Here is a 17,102-nt window from a genome sequence, read left to right on the forward strand (position 1 = left end):
ATTGAATTACTCTTATGAATTCTTACGGACTCAACTTCACCAAACATTCCCAATCTCTCCCTCTGAATCTCCACGCCATGCACTGTTATGAGCCGCTGCCGCCGTCGACTCCCTCATCTTCAAATCTCTCTTCTCCTCGCGGCAACAAACGACGATGTCCTCATCTCTCTCTGCTTCATCCCTCTCTAACCGGCGGCGATTCCTGTCGGTAGCTGTAACAAATAGAGGGGAGGAAGAACGGCGGTGGCAGAGGGAGCGAGGACGATGACGAGTTCTAGCTGAAAAGAGGAGGCGGCGCCGGGCTGGTGAAGTGAGGTGGTGGTGCCGAGTTGGTGTAGGAGGAGGCGGCGTGGACTGGAGTGAGCTCAGTGAGGTAGTTGATTTAATTTGGGGCTATACTCAGAAGGATAAATTAGTAAAAGTTTAATTATTTTAAATTATTAATTTAAGCATGGGGCTATAGAGAGTAAAATTGGGGCTACGGATAGAATCACCCAATGTAGAAACTAGTTCTACAAATAAGAAAAAAAGAGTTTCAAATTAAAATATAGCTCCCAACAACTTCATGAGAATCCGTCTTTGCATCACACACGACGCATGCAGGATACGTGCACATTGGTTGACGTGTACAATCCCTATGCACACAGGGCGATTGACAATTTTATACTCCCTCCGTCCCAGCTTTTTGTATCCACTTTTAGTAGTAAATACTACTAAAAGTGGATACAAAAAGCTGGGACGGATGGAGTATATTTTTTCAATTACTGTATATTTTATGTTTCTTCACAATATGATCATTCCAATACGTCTAGAACATATCGAGCATATATCTTATACTCCAGTAAAGTTCTCAACGAGTACTTTTATTCGACATATAAATCAGATTTAAAATGCAAATGATAATATTTTGAAGTTCAAATTTTGTAATTTGTAGATTATATAAATATTTATAATTAATATTTTATTAATTCTAATAATTTTTTTTCCCAACGGTTATTTTTCCAAAATCCTCTATACATCTATTCTCCAACCTTACAAGTTCATTAATCTCAAAATAAGGATTCCGGTAATTCAAGCTCTCGAAATTTTCAAGGTTCATATTTTATAAGTTCACAATATCATCAAATGTTTCACTCTCAACAATAACTTTCATACAGCTTCAAAAATGCTCACAATATTTTATTTTATGAGTGCTACAATCTCGTTGGGCAGTAGTTCGAAGTCCAACTCGATCTTATTTCAAGAAATATCTCCGCAATATAATGTTCATGTGTATTATTTTGCACAACATGATAATTGAAGATAAGGATGGAGACGCAGTTAACTGGTCTAAAGAAGATGCGACTCTTCAACAATCAATACCAATGTGTACTAATAATTGGGAAAATTATATCAAAAATCACAATAATTTAACAAATAAAGAAGTCCATCTCCAATTTCAATACGTTTTGACTTAGTATATTTGGGCACAATTCAATTCAATGATCATTAGAATTAAGTAACATATATTCTAGTTTGAATTATTATGGTTATGTACTTTCAATTAATGAAATTTTGATTATACATATATTTTATTTTATTATATTAAATCATTAAATATAAAAAATTAAATTAAATATATAATCAAACATGTTAATAATATATAAATAATAATACATGTAAAGTTAATTGGGGAAACATATTCATAGATATATAAATGTAGTGTGTATTGTAAGAAGATCCTCTAAAATTTAGAAATTGATTTCATTGTTGGAGTAGATGTAAGAAAAAAAAAGTGAGTTATAGAAGCCGATGCTGCTGTGGGAGCTTAAATGTTTATAGGTATTCAATTTAGATTTTAAAAAGTCTTAAAAAATCTATAAGATTTTTTTATATTTTAAATGTTTATAGGTATTCAATTTAGATTTTAAAAAGTCTTAAAAAATCTATTGGTATTCAATTATGATTTTTAATATCCATCTAAATCTGGTGATATTGAAACTTTTACGGATTCAAGTCTTAAAAAATCTATTGGTGTTCAATTATGATTTTTAATATCCATCTAAATCTGGTGATATTGAAACTTTTACGGATTCTAGTATGTAACGAATTTTGGAGGATTTTTAGTGCCTTAGTATAAATACAAAATCTCTACACAAATCTCACAACGTCATAAGAGATTTTCACGTATTGTATCTCTCCTCTGCGATACCTAGGTCTTTTACAGAGCTGTGCTGCCGGAAAGCCACTGACCACCACCTTTTCGATTTCAAGAACTACTGGTTGATGTCTTTCATCCTCCTTTGTTGAAATTGATGGACTGTAACTATGAGATTGATTTGAACTGCTGCTCCGATCCTCCCTAATCAGAGGGGCATCAGGAGTGCCACTGCCACCAACAAAAGTTCCTTGTTGGCTCTCCTTAACAGATGCCGGTGGCGAAGATTGTTTTACTGGACCAGGAGATGAAGATGCAGATTTGTGTTGTTTTTCCCCATGTGAGGACTTTATTGAAGTAGTTTTAGATGCAGAATGTTGAGTAATAAAGCTTTTCATGGCAACATTAGCTTTCAATTTGTATTTATTAGTATATTTTTTGATAGATATATATATTTTTTAATTATAACAATCTATAGATTTATAAAATCTATGGAAAAAGAGATAAATCAATCTAACAAAATTTGTTAAATTCTACATAGAATTAAGATAATCCATGAAATTCGTAGAATCCACGGATTATAAAAAGTCTGTCAAAATATTTTAAATTTCTAATTGAATACACCCCCTAATTCTACTTATTGGAGACAACAGGTGGAGTCTACTCAATCAAATATCATATCATGAAACTAAATCCTGTCTAATCCAGCCAACGTCGATGTGAACTAATAACAAAAATAAATTAAAATTAAACTATCAAGATGTATATTTCATATTTTGTCCAAAATACAATTTAATGAAAATAGGAAAAACGTGCTTTATTTTCAAAATGAGAAAAAAAGAAGGAAAAACAACAATAGTTTCATCAATTTTTGGGTAGTTATTAATACGTGTTCCGAGTATATATATAGAGTTTTATGAGTTTAATATGATTGGAAATTTTTAATAATGGGGATAAAAAATATTATCAGTTATGAAAAGTAATGCTCATGGGATCATTTATAACGGGCTTTCTGTTATGTGAGCCCAAAACAGCCCAGCCTGGGATTGTTCACAGCCTGCTTTTTCTGTTATGTAAGCCCAAAAGAGCCCCACAAGGCCCACTGACTATGCGAATTTACCATACTATCCTCGAGTATTAGAGAAATTTGAAGTTGTTTAAAAAGCAACATGTCTAATTTTGACTTTTCGAGATAAATTATACACCAGCCCAGAAATACTTGGGGGATGTAATAATTAAATAAAAACAAAATTAGAAATTCAAAAGATGCTCTGTCTCTATCAATTGTGTGTTACTTCGTGTGAGAGGAAAAGGAACCCCAAAAAATCAAATAAAAAGAAGGCCACGTTTATCATTCGTATTAAATAAAAAATACCAATAAATTTGAAGATAAATTGAGAAACTAAAAGTATCTGAATTTTCGACTCACCCCTAAATCAATTGTTTCGAAATCCACAATATTAATTTCACAAAGATTGAAATAGTATTTGAACAAATTAATTGATTAAATATATTACTAAATTGATTGTCACATACGTAGGCATTTGAATTAAAAATATTTAATGATTGGTGACGGTCTTATGATTCTTGGTGGTGGATGAATATGGACAAAAGGCAGACATGAAATAAATGAAAATATATATCGGTCTTCTCGTGTAGGGCCTGTAGGCCCATTAAAAATAGATGCTTCACTCAATTAAAAAGGGAAGCACAAATAAAATAATTGAAACCATTGAAAGGGGTAAAATAATATATTTACAAGACCAATGCATACCAAATTATTTCCATATTTATAGAATTCATTCTAAATTAAGTTGATTACATTTATTTGATTATCATGATAAAATTAACACAAACAATCAATAGTTTAGATCTAGCTCATGTTACCTTTATAAGGATAGCTACCAAATCTCTAAATTTGCAAAACAATAAAATAATTTGAAGAGCTTTATAGTATAGGAACAAAGTTAAACGTGTTTAAAAATAATCATCATGATTGAGAATCTGATTCTATTAGCATGTTTCACCCCCCCCCCCCCCCCCAACATTTGATCGATTTAATGCTTATATTAGTATCTTTTTTAATCTTCCTCTCTTTTTTAAAAAATTCTTTTTTTTTTCTACAATAGTTTTTTTAATATATTATATCTTTTTTTAATTCTTCTCGTGTAGGCCCATTTGATCGATTTAATGCTTATATTATATCTTTTTTTTATATATTAAAAATAGTTTTTTTATTAATTTATACGGAGAAGCAATATTATATTGAAGTAATTAATACAATTAATTATTATAATAAAGAAAAAGAAATGATTGTAAATTAAGAAGAAAAAAAAAAGAATGATGGGAAAAACAGCAATTTTTGGCGAACAAAAAACAGATGAAAACAAAAGAGCTGAGGAGTGAGGACCATACACAGAAAGACAGAGGCAACCACCAACATGGCTTCTCTCTCTACCTCTCTCCACTCATAATTTTTTAGGTTTGTTTCTTTCTCTTCTCTAATTTTCTTTTTTTTTTCTTTTTCTTTTTCTGGATGAAATTGTTTCTGCAATATCTTTGATTCTAGTTCGTTTTAATTTGTTTAATTATTGTATTCCAGTATTCGGAGTTGCGTTGATTAATTTTTGTGCGCTCCTTCCCTTTTTCTTCTTCTTCCCGTTTCTGTCATCATTTTGGTTTTTATTTTTCATTTTTGAGGTAAGTTTGTTTTTTTATTGATTTGTGTGAAATTTTTGGCTATAGGAATTTGGTAGAGGGATCTGCTTCTGATGTATTTGGAGGTTTGGAGGTGAAGGGTATTTAAATTTTCAGATGATTAGGAAGATGGAGGAAATTTTATGATTCAAGGCTGGAAGGCTGAATTGTCATCGGAATTTGGATATCTTCCCTTCGGGTTTTTACCTCTTCTGTAAATCTTTGTTATTTGTAATTTCGGGTGTATAAATTGGTTGCTTTTTTTGTTTGTGGAGAAGGGTTTTGATACCTGAACTGGTATATTTATCGGTTTGCCTGCGTGGATTTTCCCCTTTTCCGGTAGGAATTTTGTTGATAGTCTATAAAGAAGGAAATTAAGAAGTTGAGATTTGGGATTTCATTTGCAGAAGTTGTCAAGGTTATCTTGATACTGATTGAGTAAATAGGTATTTATGGTCTGAGGTTTTGTGTGGAAGTACAGGAATGGGTGAAAGTTGGAAAAACTGAGTTTTCTCAAGTTCTTTTTGCTACCTTCCAGTCGTGTTACGAGCTTGAGACCAATGGAGACAAAGAAGGTGCCTGTATTCGAAAGAGAAGGTGGGGCTGGAAGTGAAATTGAATGCAAAGGGTTAGACATCGAGAATCAGATCAATATGGATGAGCCTCAATGTTCTGAGATTGAAATGATGGAAATGGAAACTGCTGAGACTGAGATATCGAGAATGTGCAATGATGGGAAACATGAATCTGAGGTTGTTGCCTTTAGTTCAGAGAAGTGCGAGGGAGGAAGCCATGGGAATGTGGTTTTCTCAAGAGAAGCTCCTCTTGTTGTTAAGGAAGATGTCAGCATTAGCTCTTGTAGCTGTGGGGCTGAGAAACTGAAATCCAGATTGGCTGCTTCGGATTCTCTCCCTGGAAAAAGCGGGAGGAAGCTCAGTCGACAAGATAGAATTGAATTAGGTCGGTTGTTTCAGGGTGCTGTGAGTTCCCATGATTGGGAGCTTGCCGAGAGTCTGATCTTGTTGGCTGATCCGCAGACTCTAAATGATGCACTGTGCATTGCTTTGGATTCAATCTGGTTTTTGAGCACACAACAAGAATTATATGGAATTACTGGATTAATTAAGAAGATTATATCTAATGGGGCGTATGACTTTACTAGAGCAGCACTCAGGACTTCGTTTCTTGCTTCATGTGTTTCTGCTTGCCAAAGTCGCACAATGAGCCTTGCTGACACTGTTTCTGTAATGGCGCAAAGGTAATTAAGAAACCTTTGTCCACACACACTCATTCATATGTATAATTATAGGAGTGTTGTAGGAATGCTCCCCCCAAAGTATACAGTATAGGAATAATAAGGATTTTATTATTCAAGTAAATTAATCGTCGAAAACCAATGGAGTTAGATGCTTCGAGTAACTTGGGGCCTTAGTCTGCCTCTCTTGCTCTTGAATCCTAAGAAATTAAATTAAGTGGACTCTCCAATTTCACTTGTTTTGTCTGGTGATCCGTTCAGAAAGCAAAGGAATAGCTTGTGCTACATATTGCTAGGCTTTACTGTCGTACTACTATTATTTGAGTTCAAACTTATGAGGGCACATAATGGTAACTTTAGTGCTTAACATTAATTAACAGTATTCCTTTTCCTTCAAGCTTATCCTGGATTAACTGCTTGTATATAATATCAAAACCCACTCTATAATTAATATAATAAAGAGAAAATATGATTGATATCTTGGCTGCTGCGCTGCTGCTTTCTGACATTCTTGCATATGTTTTAAGCATTTTCACCATCCATCCTGGCAGGCTACATGAAAGGCTTCAAGAGTGCAATGGGGATGAAGTCTTGAAGGCTGAAGCTGGCGCTAAAGTTCAGAAATTTACTGAGTGGGCTCTTAAATGTATAAGTTTCCATTCTCGCTGCCAGGGAAACAGGGACAGAGTAGGCCATAATTCTTCTGTTGAGATCCAACTACAGTTATCTGCTTTCAAGACCTTCCTAGATCTTGCAGGCAACCATCTTACTGGGAAGGATTTTACTGAAGCATTTGATGCAGCTTGCTTCCCACTTACTCTCTTCTCTAGCTCATTTGATCCTGGCTGGGCATCAGGTATATCAGCTACTGCAATCCAAGGATTACTGGGCATGCTAGTTGAGGGGGGAGCAGACAATGTTAACCAGTGTTTTTTGGAGGCTTCGCGTTTTGGGAGTACCGAACTCGTTCGCATTTTATTGCAGGTATCTTTTCTGATGTCTACTGATAAACAATTCTGTAGGGTGTTCTCTTTAGTTGATAATTCATCATGAGAAAATGAGAGGGATACCAAAAATTTCTCCCTTTAGATTCCTTCTTTTTTTCCCCTCCTTTTCTACAAAAGAGAATTCTACCATTTCTCACCCCTCATTTTAACTTCATAGATGGATAATATTATCACACCAAAAATGAAGGTATAATATTGGAGTGAAAAAGGAGGGATGAGAAAGGGTAGAATTCTATTTTGTAGAAAATGAGGGAAAATAAAGAAGGGATTTAAAGGGAATTTTTTTTGGTATCCCTCCTTTTCTCGTGATAAATTTATCAACCAAAGAACACAACCTTATTGACTATATGATTGCTGTGAACACTTCTTGTATGTTTTTGTTCCCACCTTTGGGGAGAACTGTATTGGTGTTTTGAGTTGTTCATAGGTGACATAGTTCATTGCTTTATTGTCAACTCTTTTCTCACTAAAATCTATCTTCTCAAGGTTTACGTAAGCATCGGTGCAATTGTGCAAATTCATTAATAAAGTGTTGGTTCAATTTCCCAGCAGCTTGAACTTTTGTGCATTTCTTCTTCTTTTTTCACGCGGAATGTGACTAAATGAATGGCTAGGATTAGTTTTCATGCGGATAATGCTTCTTTATGTATACAATAATGTTCCTGCAATGATAATGTCTTCTATATATTACACTAATACTTCTTTTTATGACAACCGTAGATCATACAATGATCAATTGTGCTGATTGATTTTAGTTACTAGAAGGAATTATCTGAACCACCTCTCTCTCTGTATGTACTCCCTCCGTCCCACTAGAATAGGCTCAATTCTTTTCGGCACAGAGATTAAGTAAGTTACTTTTGAGGGAAAAAGTGGTGTGGTCCACACCAATTAAGCATTTAAAGTACATTATTAATCTCCCAAAATGGAAAATGAGTCTATTCTAGTGGGACGTAGAGAGGGAGTATTATATATATTTATTAAAGTCACTCCTATACTTCATTATAGAACTTTGTAGTCACTTCAAATTTCATACTGACATTGTGATATTCTTGCTTCCTCCACCCTAAGCCTACTCAATCTATTACAAGTTTACAACACACTAAATGACTGTCATCTGTCGCTTATCCGAGGCACCATCTACCAAGCATGTAATATGCACTTTCCTAAGATCTTCAGTTCGGGTCAGAACGCCAATTTTTTCGACTTCAGATTTTTTTAATTTTGTTCAACACTTACGTTGGTTTTGGTAACTTATTGTTTAGGTGTTTGAATGCTCTTGTCTCAAAAGCAACTGGAAAAGTTAACATCACACGACTTCTTTGAAACAAAAGTTATTCAGTAGTATAAGTTGCATCGTGGCTTACTCTCTTCCGTATTTGTGTATTAGATTGCTCAAAGGAACAGCTTGGATGTGGATGTTGATCTGGCCTTGGGCTTTGCTTCACACTATGGTAAAATTGGTACTATGGAATGTTTAGTCGAAGAGGGTAATGCTATGGCTTTCTTGGGTCCTCTAATGAGAGCTGCCGAGAGGGGCTGCATGCCGGTTGTTCAATGGTTCGTTCAAAGGGGTTGCCGAGATATGGAGCTATGTCTTGCCCTTACAGCTGCCACTTCAAGCAGCCAAGTAGGTGTCGCATCATATCTCCTCCCTCACGTTCCTCAGCACGTTCTTGCTGCCCTCAGTATCGAAATACTCAAGGCCGCTGGTGAGCGAAGTGGTGGCTCTCTCGACGGGGTAGCATTCCTCCTCCACTCGGACTTTCTAGGGGACCCCGTCGCAACTTACGCTGTCGCTGACAGCATCGCCAGATCAGAGGACGAGGCAATCGCCCCTGAGTTACGGGCTTTTCTCAAAGAACACTGGTCCGATGCCGCGTTCTTGGACGGACTAAGGGAAGGAGAGGTACATTTCTCAAACCTAGTCCAGATTCTGAGATGGGGCGAGTCGCCGGTGTGTTTGAGGGATCTGCCAGCCCCGCTGAGGGTGGCGATAGCCTACCTGCCTCTGTATAGGGAGTGTGTGAAGGCGGGAGGGCGGTTGTTGTCGCAAAGGCATCGGGGGCAGCTCGTAGAGGCCGCTAGGCGGCTCGAGGGGGTGGTGCTGGATGAGCCTGGCCAAAGGAGAGAATTACTGGCAGTCATGGAGCATCATCTGCCTCCATTTTTCATCACTGCTTCAGGTTCAGGCGTGGTCTAGTTACTAAGAGAAAATCAGTGGGATCTTCCTATCTCTGCTCCACCTCTGCTCTTGTGGTATAGAAAAATAATGAAATATTTAGACATGCTTACGATGTTAGGTAGTTATTGTCCTAGTTTTTTGCTCTTTAGAGGCACTTGTAAACCTTGTGTAAGAGAGAGTGTATGAAATGGCTGGAAAATCTGATGAACATGTTCATTATATGCTGATTTGTGCCCAATTTAATTAACCTAATTTGGGTGCACTATGGGTTACATAAATTTCAAGTAATCAACTAACTGGATGATCATCCTTATTTTTGCATCATTGCATGCATATTGTTATCTTCTTTATTTCCTTTTCTTTTAAAACAGTTACTATTATTGATCTGTGCTTAAAAAAAGAGAGGCTAAAATCAAACTTTTGTTTAGAAAAATTGAATATGTTATTTGTGGCGAGTGATGGATCTCTTTTCAAGTTCCAGGTAATTCAATCATGTAGTCTTAATTAATTTTAATTGTTATTGATAAATCTTAACTAGGGATTAATATATTCTAATTGATGATTGATGAATCTTAGTTAGAATGGATGTACATTTGAATATACACTAGATTTGCCATTTATAGGCACAATTACGTTATGGGTAAGTGCCGATAAATACTCAAAATTATTTTTATTTTCACGGTTTTCATCAATTTGCAAATTTCAGTTATAATAAACCTTAATTTTGCTATTAAGAGGTTTTTTGCACTCTCCATTAAATTACCCCCAAATTGAAGCTGACTTGGCAGCGGAAAATTTTGATGTGGCATCATCAACTGATATACCGAACGACAACATTTTCCTTAACAATAAAACGTCGTCGTTTTATCTCAATTTAAAGCATTGTAATTAGGGTTCTTATGCTCTTAATAGATTATTAGGGTTCTTATACCTTTAATTTATCTTAATTATAATTGTACCCCACCCTCGTCGTCTCCTCTCACCTTTGCTTGCTCTCATCTCCGCCGTCAGCGGTGACGACACCACCAGCAGATGCCCTTAACAGATTTAGAACTTTAGGGTTCATAAGCTTGAATATATAATTAGAGTTCTTCTTCCTTCTCAACATCAACACATTTAAAATGAAAGGAGAGGAGGGTTGAGGCTTAAGGTTGAAACGATTTACAGGAATCAAAAGCCGAATCAAAAGCCACAAAACACGAAATCGAAGTTGAATCGCATAGAATACAAAATCGAATGCTGAGATGCCAATCGAATCATCCATCCCGATTCCCTCAATGCGAACACGTCTGGAAACCACCCATCACCCATAGATCGGGATTCTTCTTCTGCTTCGATAGCGCGGACTCGCCGAAGCTCGAGATAGCTCCCGAAGATGAGGATTTCGATGCCTAAATGAAATGACGTTGTTTACTAAGGGGAGCACAATGACGTCGTTTCATTACACGTCATTTAATGTGATTATAATTGACACGTCGTATCAGTTTTAAGCCAATTCATCAATAAAATTTACACGTGGATATATTACTTCGTCGAATGCAGAAAACCGCTTAATAGCATAGTTGAGGTATATTGTGGTTGAAATTTTTAAATTGATGCAAAACACGAAAATAAAAATAATTAGAGTATTTAGCGGTATTAATCTCTTACATTATTGGCTCAACGTATTATGTATGCCATGGTATGGAGTATGTGAATTATTATGATATTAGATGCTTGCTTGCTTACCGAGTTTTTTTGGACTTTACAATTCGAATAGATTTTGTATCGTAGGTTGAATATTATCATCAAATTTATGTATTTCATAACTATCCTTCAATATTTTGTGGGAGCAAAACATTTTTACCAATGTAATCTAAATAAGTAAATTAGGTGCTCTCCTGTGAAATCGGTTTTACGGTGAAACCGATTTCACAAAAGTTCTTGTGAATTACGAATTAACACTTTATGTGTGTATTGACCTAGCGATAGAGCAATCAATACATAAAGTCAAAAGTTTAACTATCGTTCACCTCCAAAAAAAAAAGTTTAATTAGTGTTGTTATAGGTTCCAAATTCCAATCCAACGTGCGTTGCCAATATATATTAATTTTTACAAATTTATGATAATGCAAATATATTTCATACACACATTCGTACATGTGGACATACATTTTTTTTTTAATTTTTAAATAATAAATAATGTAGTAGTATTTTTTACTGAACATAATGAATATAAAAAACAAGAATAATAGAGGCAAAGATGGACACTCATGAAAGTTTAAATAAATCAAATAAATGTAGTAGACTAGTAGTATCATTTATTTAGTTGCAATCCTTCTTAAAGTGATACAATGTTAATAAAATTTCCATACTAGTATCAAACAATGACAATATATCCAATAAACTGATTGGTGTGATGAACATAAACAAGTTCAAAACATTAATAAACATATAAAATATAAAAATTTATTCTAATACGATCGAGATAATTATTTAACAATCTGGAAGATGAAATGTAAAAAATAAGAAAGAAAAAAAAAAAGGAAAATAGAAAGAATTTAAAATAAGTCTTTTAAGTCTAAAGATTATAAAAAGAAATAATTAAATCCACAAAAATAATTTAAATTTTCAACATAAGAAATAAGTAAATCTAAAAAAATAATTTATATTTTAAACATTAAATTATCACAATTTATTCATTTTAAATTTAATTTTTATAGATTATATATCGAATTAAAGATCTTTAAAAAAAATCATTAAAATGCATATTTTACCAAAATAAAATTATTCGAAACACTAACCACTCATGAAAATGTGTTTTACTTTCTTTCTTTTCTCAAATAAAGTATACTAGTAACGACTCATTTTATTGATAATACATTTATAATTGATAATTTTACCTTCTTAATTAAATTTATTTATACATTTTTTTTGTTTTTATTTACTATGATTATATCAAATTGAAGAAAAGGGTGTTGTCAGTAACAACGTTCCACCACTTTGATTCAGATCTGCAAACTTAGAATTTGTGTCATTATTAACAACTTGGAGTCACCACAACACAATAAGCAAATTAGGTGAATTTTACGAAATAATGAAAGAAGTGTTGTCATGTCACATTACAATTAAAATTACAAAAAAAGTGGTGCAATTTACACATATGTATAGGTGGCGTTGCGGGCGTCAGAGGGCATGAAAGCCAACAACATGAGGAGGCCGAGGATGAGGATCGGCAGCAGCAGCAGCAGAAGCGGCGGCGGCGGCAGCGGCGGCAGCACCAGCGGCAGAATCAGCAGCGACACCGTCAGGCAAGCCAGCAGCACCACCGACTCCAACGTGAAATACCGCCGCATTTTACCTCCTTGCCCCTGCTGCGACTGCGAGAAGCTCTTCCTCTGCTGCTGCTGCTGCTGTGAAATTCCATTCTTGCCCCTCATCGTCATCATCTTCCTTGAGTAATCATCTTCCACATTCATTACCTCTCCCCACATTCCCAATCTCGATCGCCGTTGCTCCGCCGCACTCATTTAAAATCCTCACTCTCTCTCTCTCTCTATAAATATATATATATCTAACTCTCTCTCTTAAAAATGTGATCTTCAACTGTTGATCTTCAATTGTAGAACCATAAGACGTCGTCGCCGGAAGCCCAACTGCAATTAGGAAGAAATTGATCAAATTGTTGTTAAATTAGGTTAATTTTTAAGCAATAAAAGCAAAGAGGGAAAATTTTCGATGATTAGAATAAGAAAAAAAAAAGACGAGTCTTGAAATTTCCACTTGGAAAACGTTAGTTGAATACACGGCAATTAATTCAAACCCACGAACCAAAAAAGATGATTTTTTTTGTATGCCAAGATTGACCCGAGCTTCTTTATCAGCTTAATTCTGTTCAACAAAATTTCACCTCTCTCTTTCTCTATCTCTCTCTCTCTCTCACACACCATATACAAGTATTAGATCGATAAATAAATTATCCAGAGAGAGAGAGAGAGAGATTTATGTGCATACATACCCAAAATGCTTGTAATGATGAGTGCGCAGATTAGGATTTTGCATTTCAGGCTCAATATGTTTAGATTTGTAGTGAAAACTCGAAAGCAGTAATTTGAGAGAGGAATAGAGAATAGTGAAAGATGAAGTTGCGGAATGTGGGTGGTGTTTAAACAGGGGGAGCAATTGATTGAGAGAGAGAAGCAGAAACAATTTGGTTGAAAAATGTGATGTGTGATGCGTATATGTATTGTGCAGTAATAGTATGTCACTGCGTTGCCATTTTAGGTGAGATGAGAAGGAGACTTTGAAATTGATTTTAGAGAAGTGTGTTTGTGATTTGTTTCCTTCTTTATACACACCTATACATATGTATGTATATGGGTCACTGTTGGTAGATTACAGTTTGGGGGTGGGGAGAAGGGTTGGATTCAGTGAATGAGCAGAAAACAAGGTGGGGTCCTCACAAGGAAATATATTCATCACTCAAATCTTTAACAATAATTTGAGAAAACCCTTTTTCCATTTATTTTTTTGGTTCTTCTCCCCTGGCCCCTCTCTCTCTCTAACTCTCGCCTCACTTTTTGCTTTCGTGTGACAATATGATGTACATTTACTATGCGCTTCATATCTTGTACTCGTAGGTAAAATTTTATGGCTGAAAATTAATTACATATACATTTTATTAAGTCATGTAAGGAAAATAGTCATTCATATCAAATATATTTCCTCTGCTTCGAAAGAACATGTATAGTTTATTCTGCATAAATTTTAATAAATATTAAATGAGTAAATTTTATTCACTGTAATGTATTACTGAAAGGATAAATCCTTTCGGATCAAATTGATCCGGATCAATGAGGATGAAATAGTCATAATATTTTAGTTGAAAATGTGTTTTATCTTAAATGCCCCTAATAATAATTTAAAATTTTAAATATACTAAATTTAATATATTTATGAATATAAATTCAATTGTTTTTTCATTTTTCAAGGCCATTAATTGAATTCATGAGCATAAAAAGTTTTGTTTAGTCTCCTTAAATTTATGAAATTTTAAATCAATTCATGAACATAATATTTCGGTTATGAATTCATTTATAAAACACATCTCAATATATGCATTTTATTCTATTTTTTAATTTATTTTTATGAACATTATACTATTCTGTTTCGATATATATATATATATAGAGAGAGAGGATCCATAGAGAATTATATTTTCCGAGAGAATGGAGAATAACGAATAAATCTATAAATTTTACGAGCAAATCAGCATAATTAATGAACAGATGGATTCAGTAAATATAGTGAAAATCTCGCTCCTATCAGGATTCGAACCCAGGCCAAAATCTTATTCATACGCTATATTGATTTATTCATCGAATTTATAGACTTATTCATTATTTTCTCACGCATTCTCTATTCTCAAAATATTTAACATTCTCTATGGATCTTCTCCCTATATATATATATATATATAATGGACTTGATGTGTTTTAAATATACATTTCAATATCTATATGAATTCATTTATTTTCGTAGACAAATATAGACAAATTCATGAACATGATATTCCATTTTTTTATTTATTTTTACGTTTTGTTTGACATTTTGGTTTTTGTAACATTTTTTTTATTTAAACACCCCAATCACTATAAAATACATTTCAATTTATATTAAAATACTTACAAATTATTAATATGATATCGGACATTATTTTTTACATAAATCATTATGAGTTATGAATTTCTCAAGTATTGTGTATGTTTCAACATCATCTTGGTTTTATTCTTTTCATGAGACAATAATAATTCGAAACACAACTACCAATATAAAATATCGTAAAATGTAATATATATATCACATACTACATTATATTTGAATAGTGGAAGGATCAAGTGTAAACTCTATCTTACTGTGAAAAGTACTAGACCCTATGAACAAGCACATAAAATACGTGAAGTCGTGAACAAGATATAGTACACGTGAACATTTAATTGTTCACGATTTGACTATCTCTTGTTTACGTATTTTATGTGTTTGTTCATAGGATCTAGTTTTCACCGTAAGATAGAGTTTACACTTGAACCAAACCCTATTTGAATATTTCCTACAAGTAAAACTTTTCTAATATGACTAAAAAATATTGTTTGAGACTGTGCCTATTGTAATCTCCAATTGAATTATGAATAATTAAGTATAATTTGAGTTTATTAATTTTAGTTATGGTTTATTGAGTACCTATAATTTATTCATTCTCAATCATAGAATATTTTAACGATATTTTATTAATTCTTTGGTGAATATCTTTGGAAGATGACTATCTATATAATTTATAAATTTGTATACGAAAAAGAAATAGCTTAAAAGTATACATCGTTTATATGTATATATATATATTCTTGTAAAAAAATCGTATATATTTGATATAAAGCGCAATTCAATTGGTAAAATGTTTATGTGTAACTTTAATCGATGGATCGAGTAATTTGTGTTTGTGTTGTCAAATAAAAAAACGTTTATATATTCAATGACGGTCTGTGCAACTTCAACAAATTTCACCCTTTATTAGAAGTTAAAAAATATAAAAAATTAAAATTAATTATATTTTAATAAAGTATAGTTTATTTTCATCAAATTATATATAAAAAAAATACAAAACTAATATAGTCACTATAAAATTATAAACAAAAAATTTAACAAAATTAATTGAAGAAAAAATATATATATATAAAAAATTAGCGGTTTTTTTAGATGAAAAATTTACTGGAGTTAAAAAAGAGCTTCTCATTTTTGTTTGAAGGCTTTAGTCGTTTCAGGTCCTTATTAAATTTTGGCATTTTATTTGTAGTTTAAATTTTTTTAATGCATTATGAACAAAAATATCAAAATCATACAATAAATTTTAAATTATGTTGGCGATGGCTAAATGTAAATCGTTACTCCTATATATTAAAATTAAAATAAAAAATATATAAAGGATAAGAATGTATTTTCATGTTAAAATGTAATAAATTTTCACATTTGATCCGGATCAAATTGATCCAAATAGCAAGGTCCTTACTGAAAAATATAAGTTATGTTTTATTTTTGAAACTCATAGAAAGAGTAACTGCATAATAATGTAGCTAGAATGGAAAAAAGTGATTTACACAAAAGAAAAGTAAAATTTATTATTTGCTAATGTAGTTGCGTGCTAAAAGTTAAACGCAACAATTTTCAATAGTATCGATACTTGATATGTCTGACCTATATTTGGGTAACCCTCACCTAAACTATCATTTACATCACCCACCAAATCAGAATGAAAAATCTTATCTTATATGCATAAAAAATGAAATGTGAAAGGGAAAATTGAAGTTAAATAACGTGGGGCTGGCCACCACTTCCACACTCATGAATCATGTCTTCTAAATTTCATATTCAAAAATTAAGAAATTCATATTCTAACGTGCATGTAAAAGAATCTTCACTCCTTTATATTAATAACGTGTGACGTTTGAGTTTGAGCACCTAAATAAAATATACCCGTTTATGTATGTACATGTCACACATGCCACATGCATTGTGCCTTTTTAATTGTCGATCGAATCTTTCGAACTCTCTACTTTTCTTCTTTAGGAAACTTTGTCACTGCCTAGCTATTTACAATTAAATTGATCATAAAATCAAATCACATTAAGAAGTAGTTGCTTAGCTTTAAATTGAGATAAAAACTTAAAAAGTGTAAATGCTCACATCGAAATCGGAAATCTAAAAAACATGTAACTTCTAATTAATTAGTCAAATGTGTAGAAATTCCCATGCAAGTGTCTTTGAAAAGAGGTCCCGATTTGAATATTA

General features: G+C 33.2%; 2 protein-coding genes across 3 annotated transcripts; one reads left to right on the forward strand and one right to left on the reverse strand.

The window, feature by feature from the left end:
- Positions 1 to 4,478: 4,478 nt before the first annotated feature.
- On the forward strand, positions 4,479 to 9,602 carry LOC130995538 (ankyrin repeat protein SKIP35). The gene is made up of 4 exons (XM_057920864.1): positions 4,479 to 4,619; positions 4,883 to 6,092; positions 6,641 to 7,073; positions 8,487 to 9,602. The coding sequence occupies exons 2-4, from the start codon at positions 5,395 to 5,397 to the stop codon at positions 9,297 to 9,299; spliced, it is 1,944 nt and encodes a 647-aa protein (XP_057776847.1). The 5' UTR covers positions 4,479 to 4,619; positions 4,883 to 5,394; the 3' UTR covers positions 9,300 to 9,602.
- Positions 9,603 to 12,328: 2,726 nt separating this feature from the next.
- Positions 12,329 to 13,984, reverse strand: LOC130995546 (protein AUXIN-REGULATED GENE INVOLVED IN ORGAN SIZE-like). 2 transcript variants are annotated; one of them, XR_009092192.1, is made up of 2 exons: positions 13,279 to 13,984; positions 12,329 to 12,916 (listed from the first exon to the last, which is right to left on the reverse strand). XR_009092192.1 is itself a non-coding variant. In XM_057920875.1 (2 exons), exon 2 carries the CDS (start codon positions 12,788 to 12,790, stop codon positions 12,416 to 12,418), a length of 375 nt encoding a protein of 124 aa, XP_057776858.1. In that variant the 5' UTR covers positions 12,791 to 12,916; positions 13,092 to 13,208; the 3' UTR covers positions 12,329 to 12,415. The 2 variants fall into 2 exon arrangements, 1 of the variants encoding a protein (XP_057776858.1); XM_057920875.1 differs by lacking the exon at positions 13,279 to 13,984 and adding an exon at positions 13,092 to 13,208.
- Between the last annotated feature and the right edge of the window lie 3,118 nt (positions 13,985 to 17,102).

Source organism: Salvia miltiorrhiza, chromosome 1, assembly GCF_028751815.1.
Source record: "Salvia miltiorrhiza cultivar Shanhuang (shh) chromosome 1, IMPLAD_Smil_shh, whole genome shotgun sequence".
NCBI classification, from domain to species: Eukaryota; Viridiplantae; Streptophyta; class Magnoliopsida; order Lamiales; family Lamiaceae; genus Salvia; species Salvia miltiorrhiza.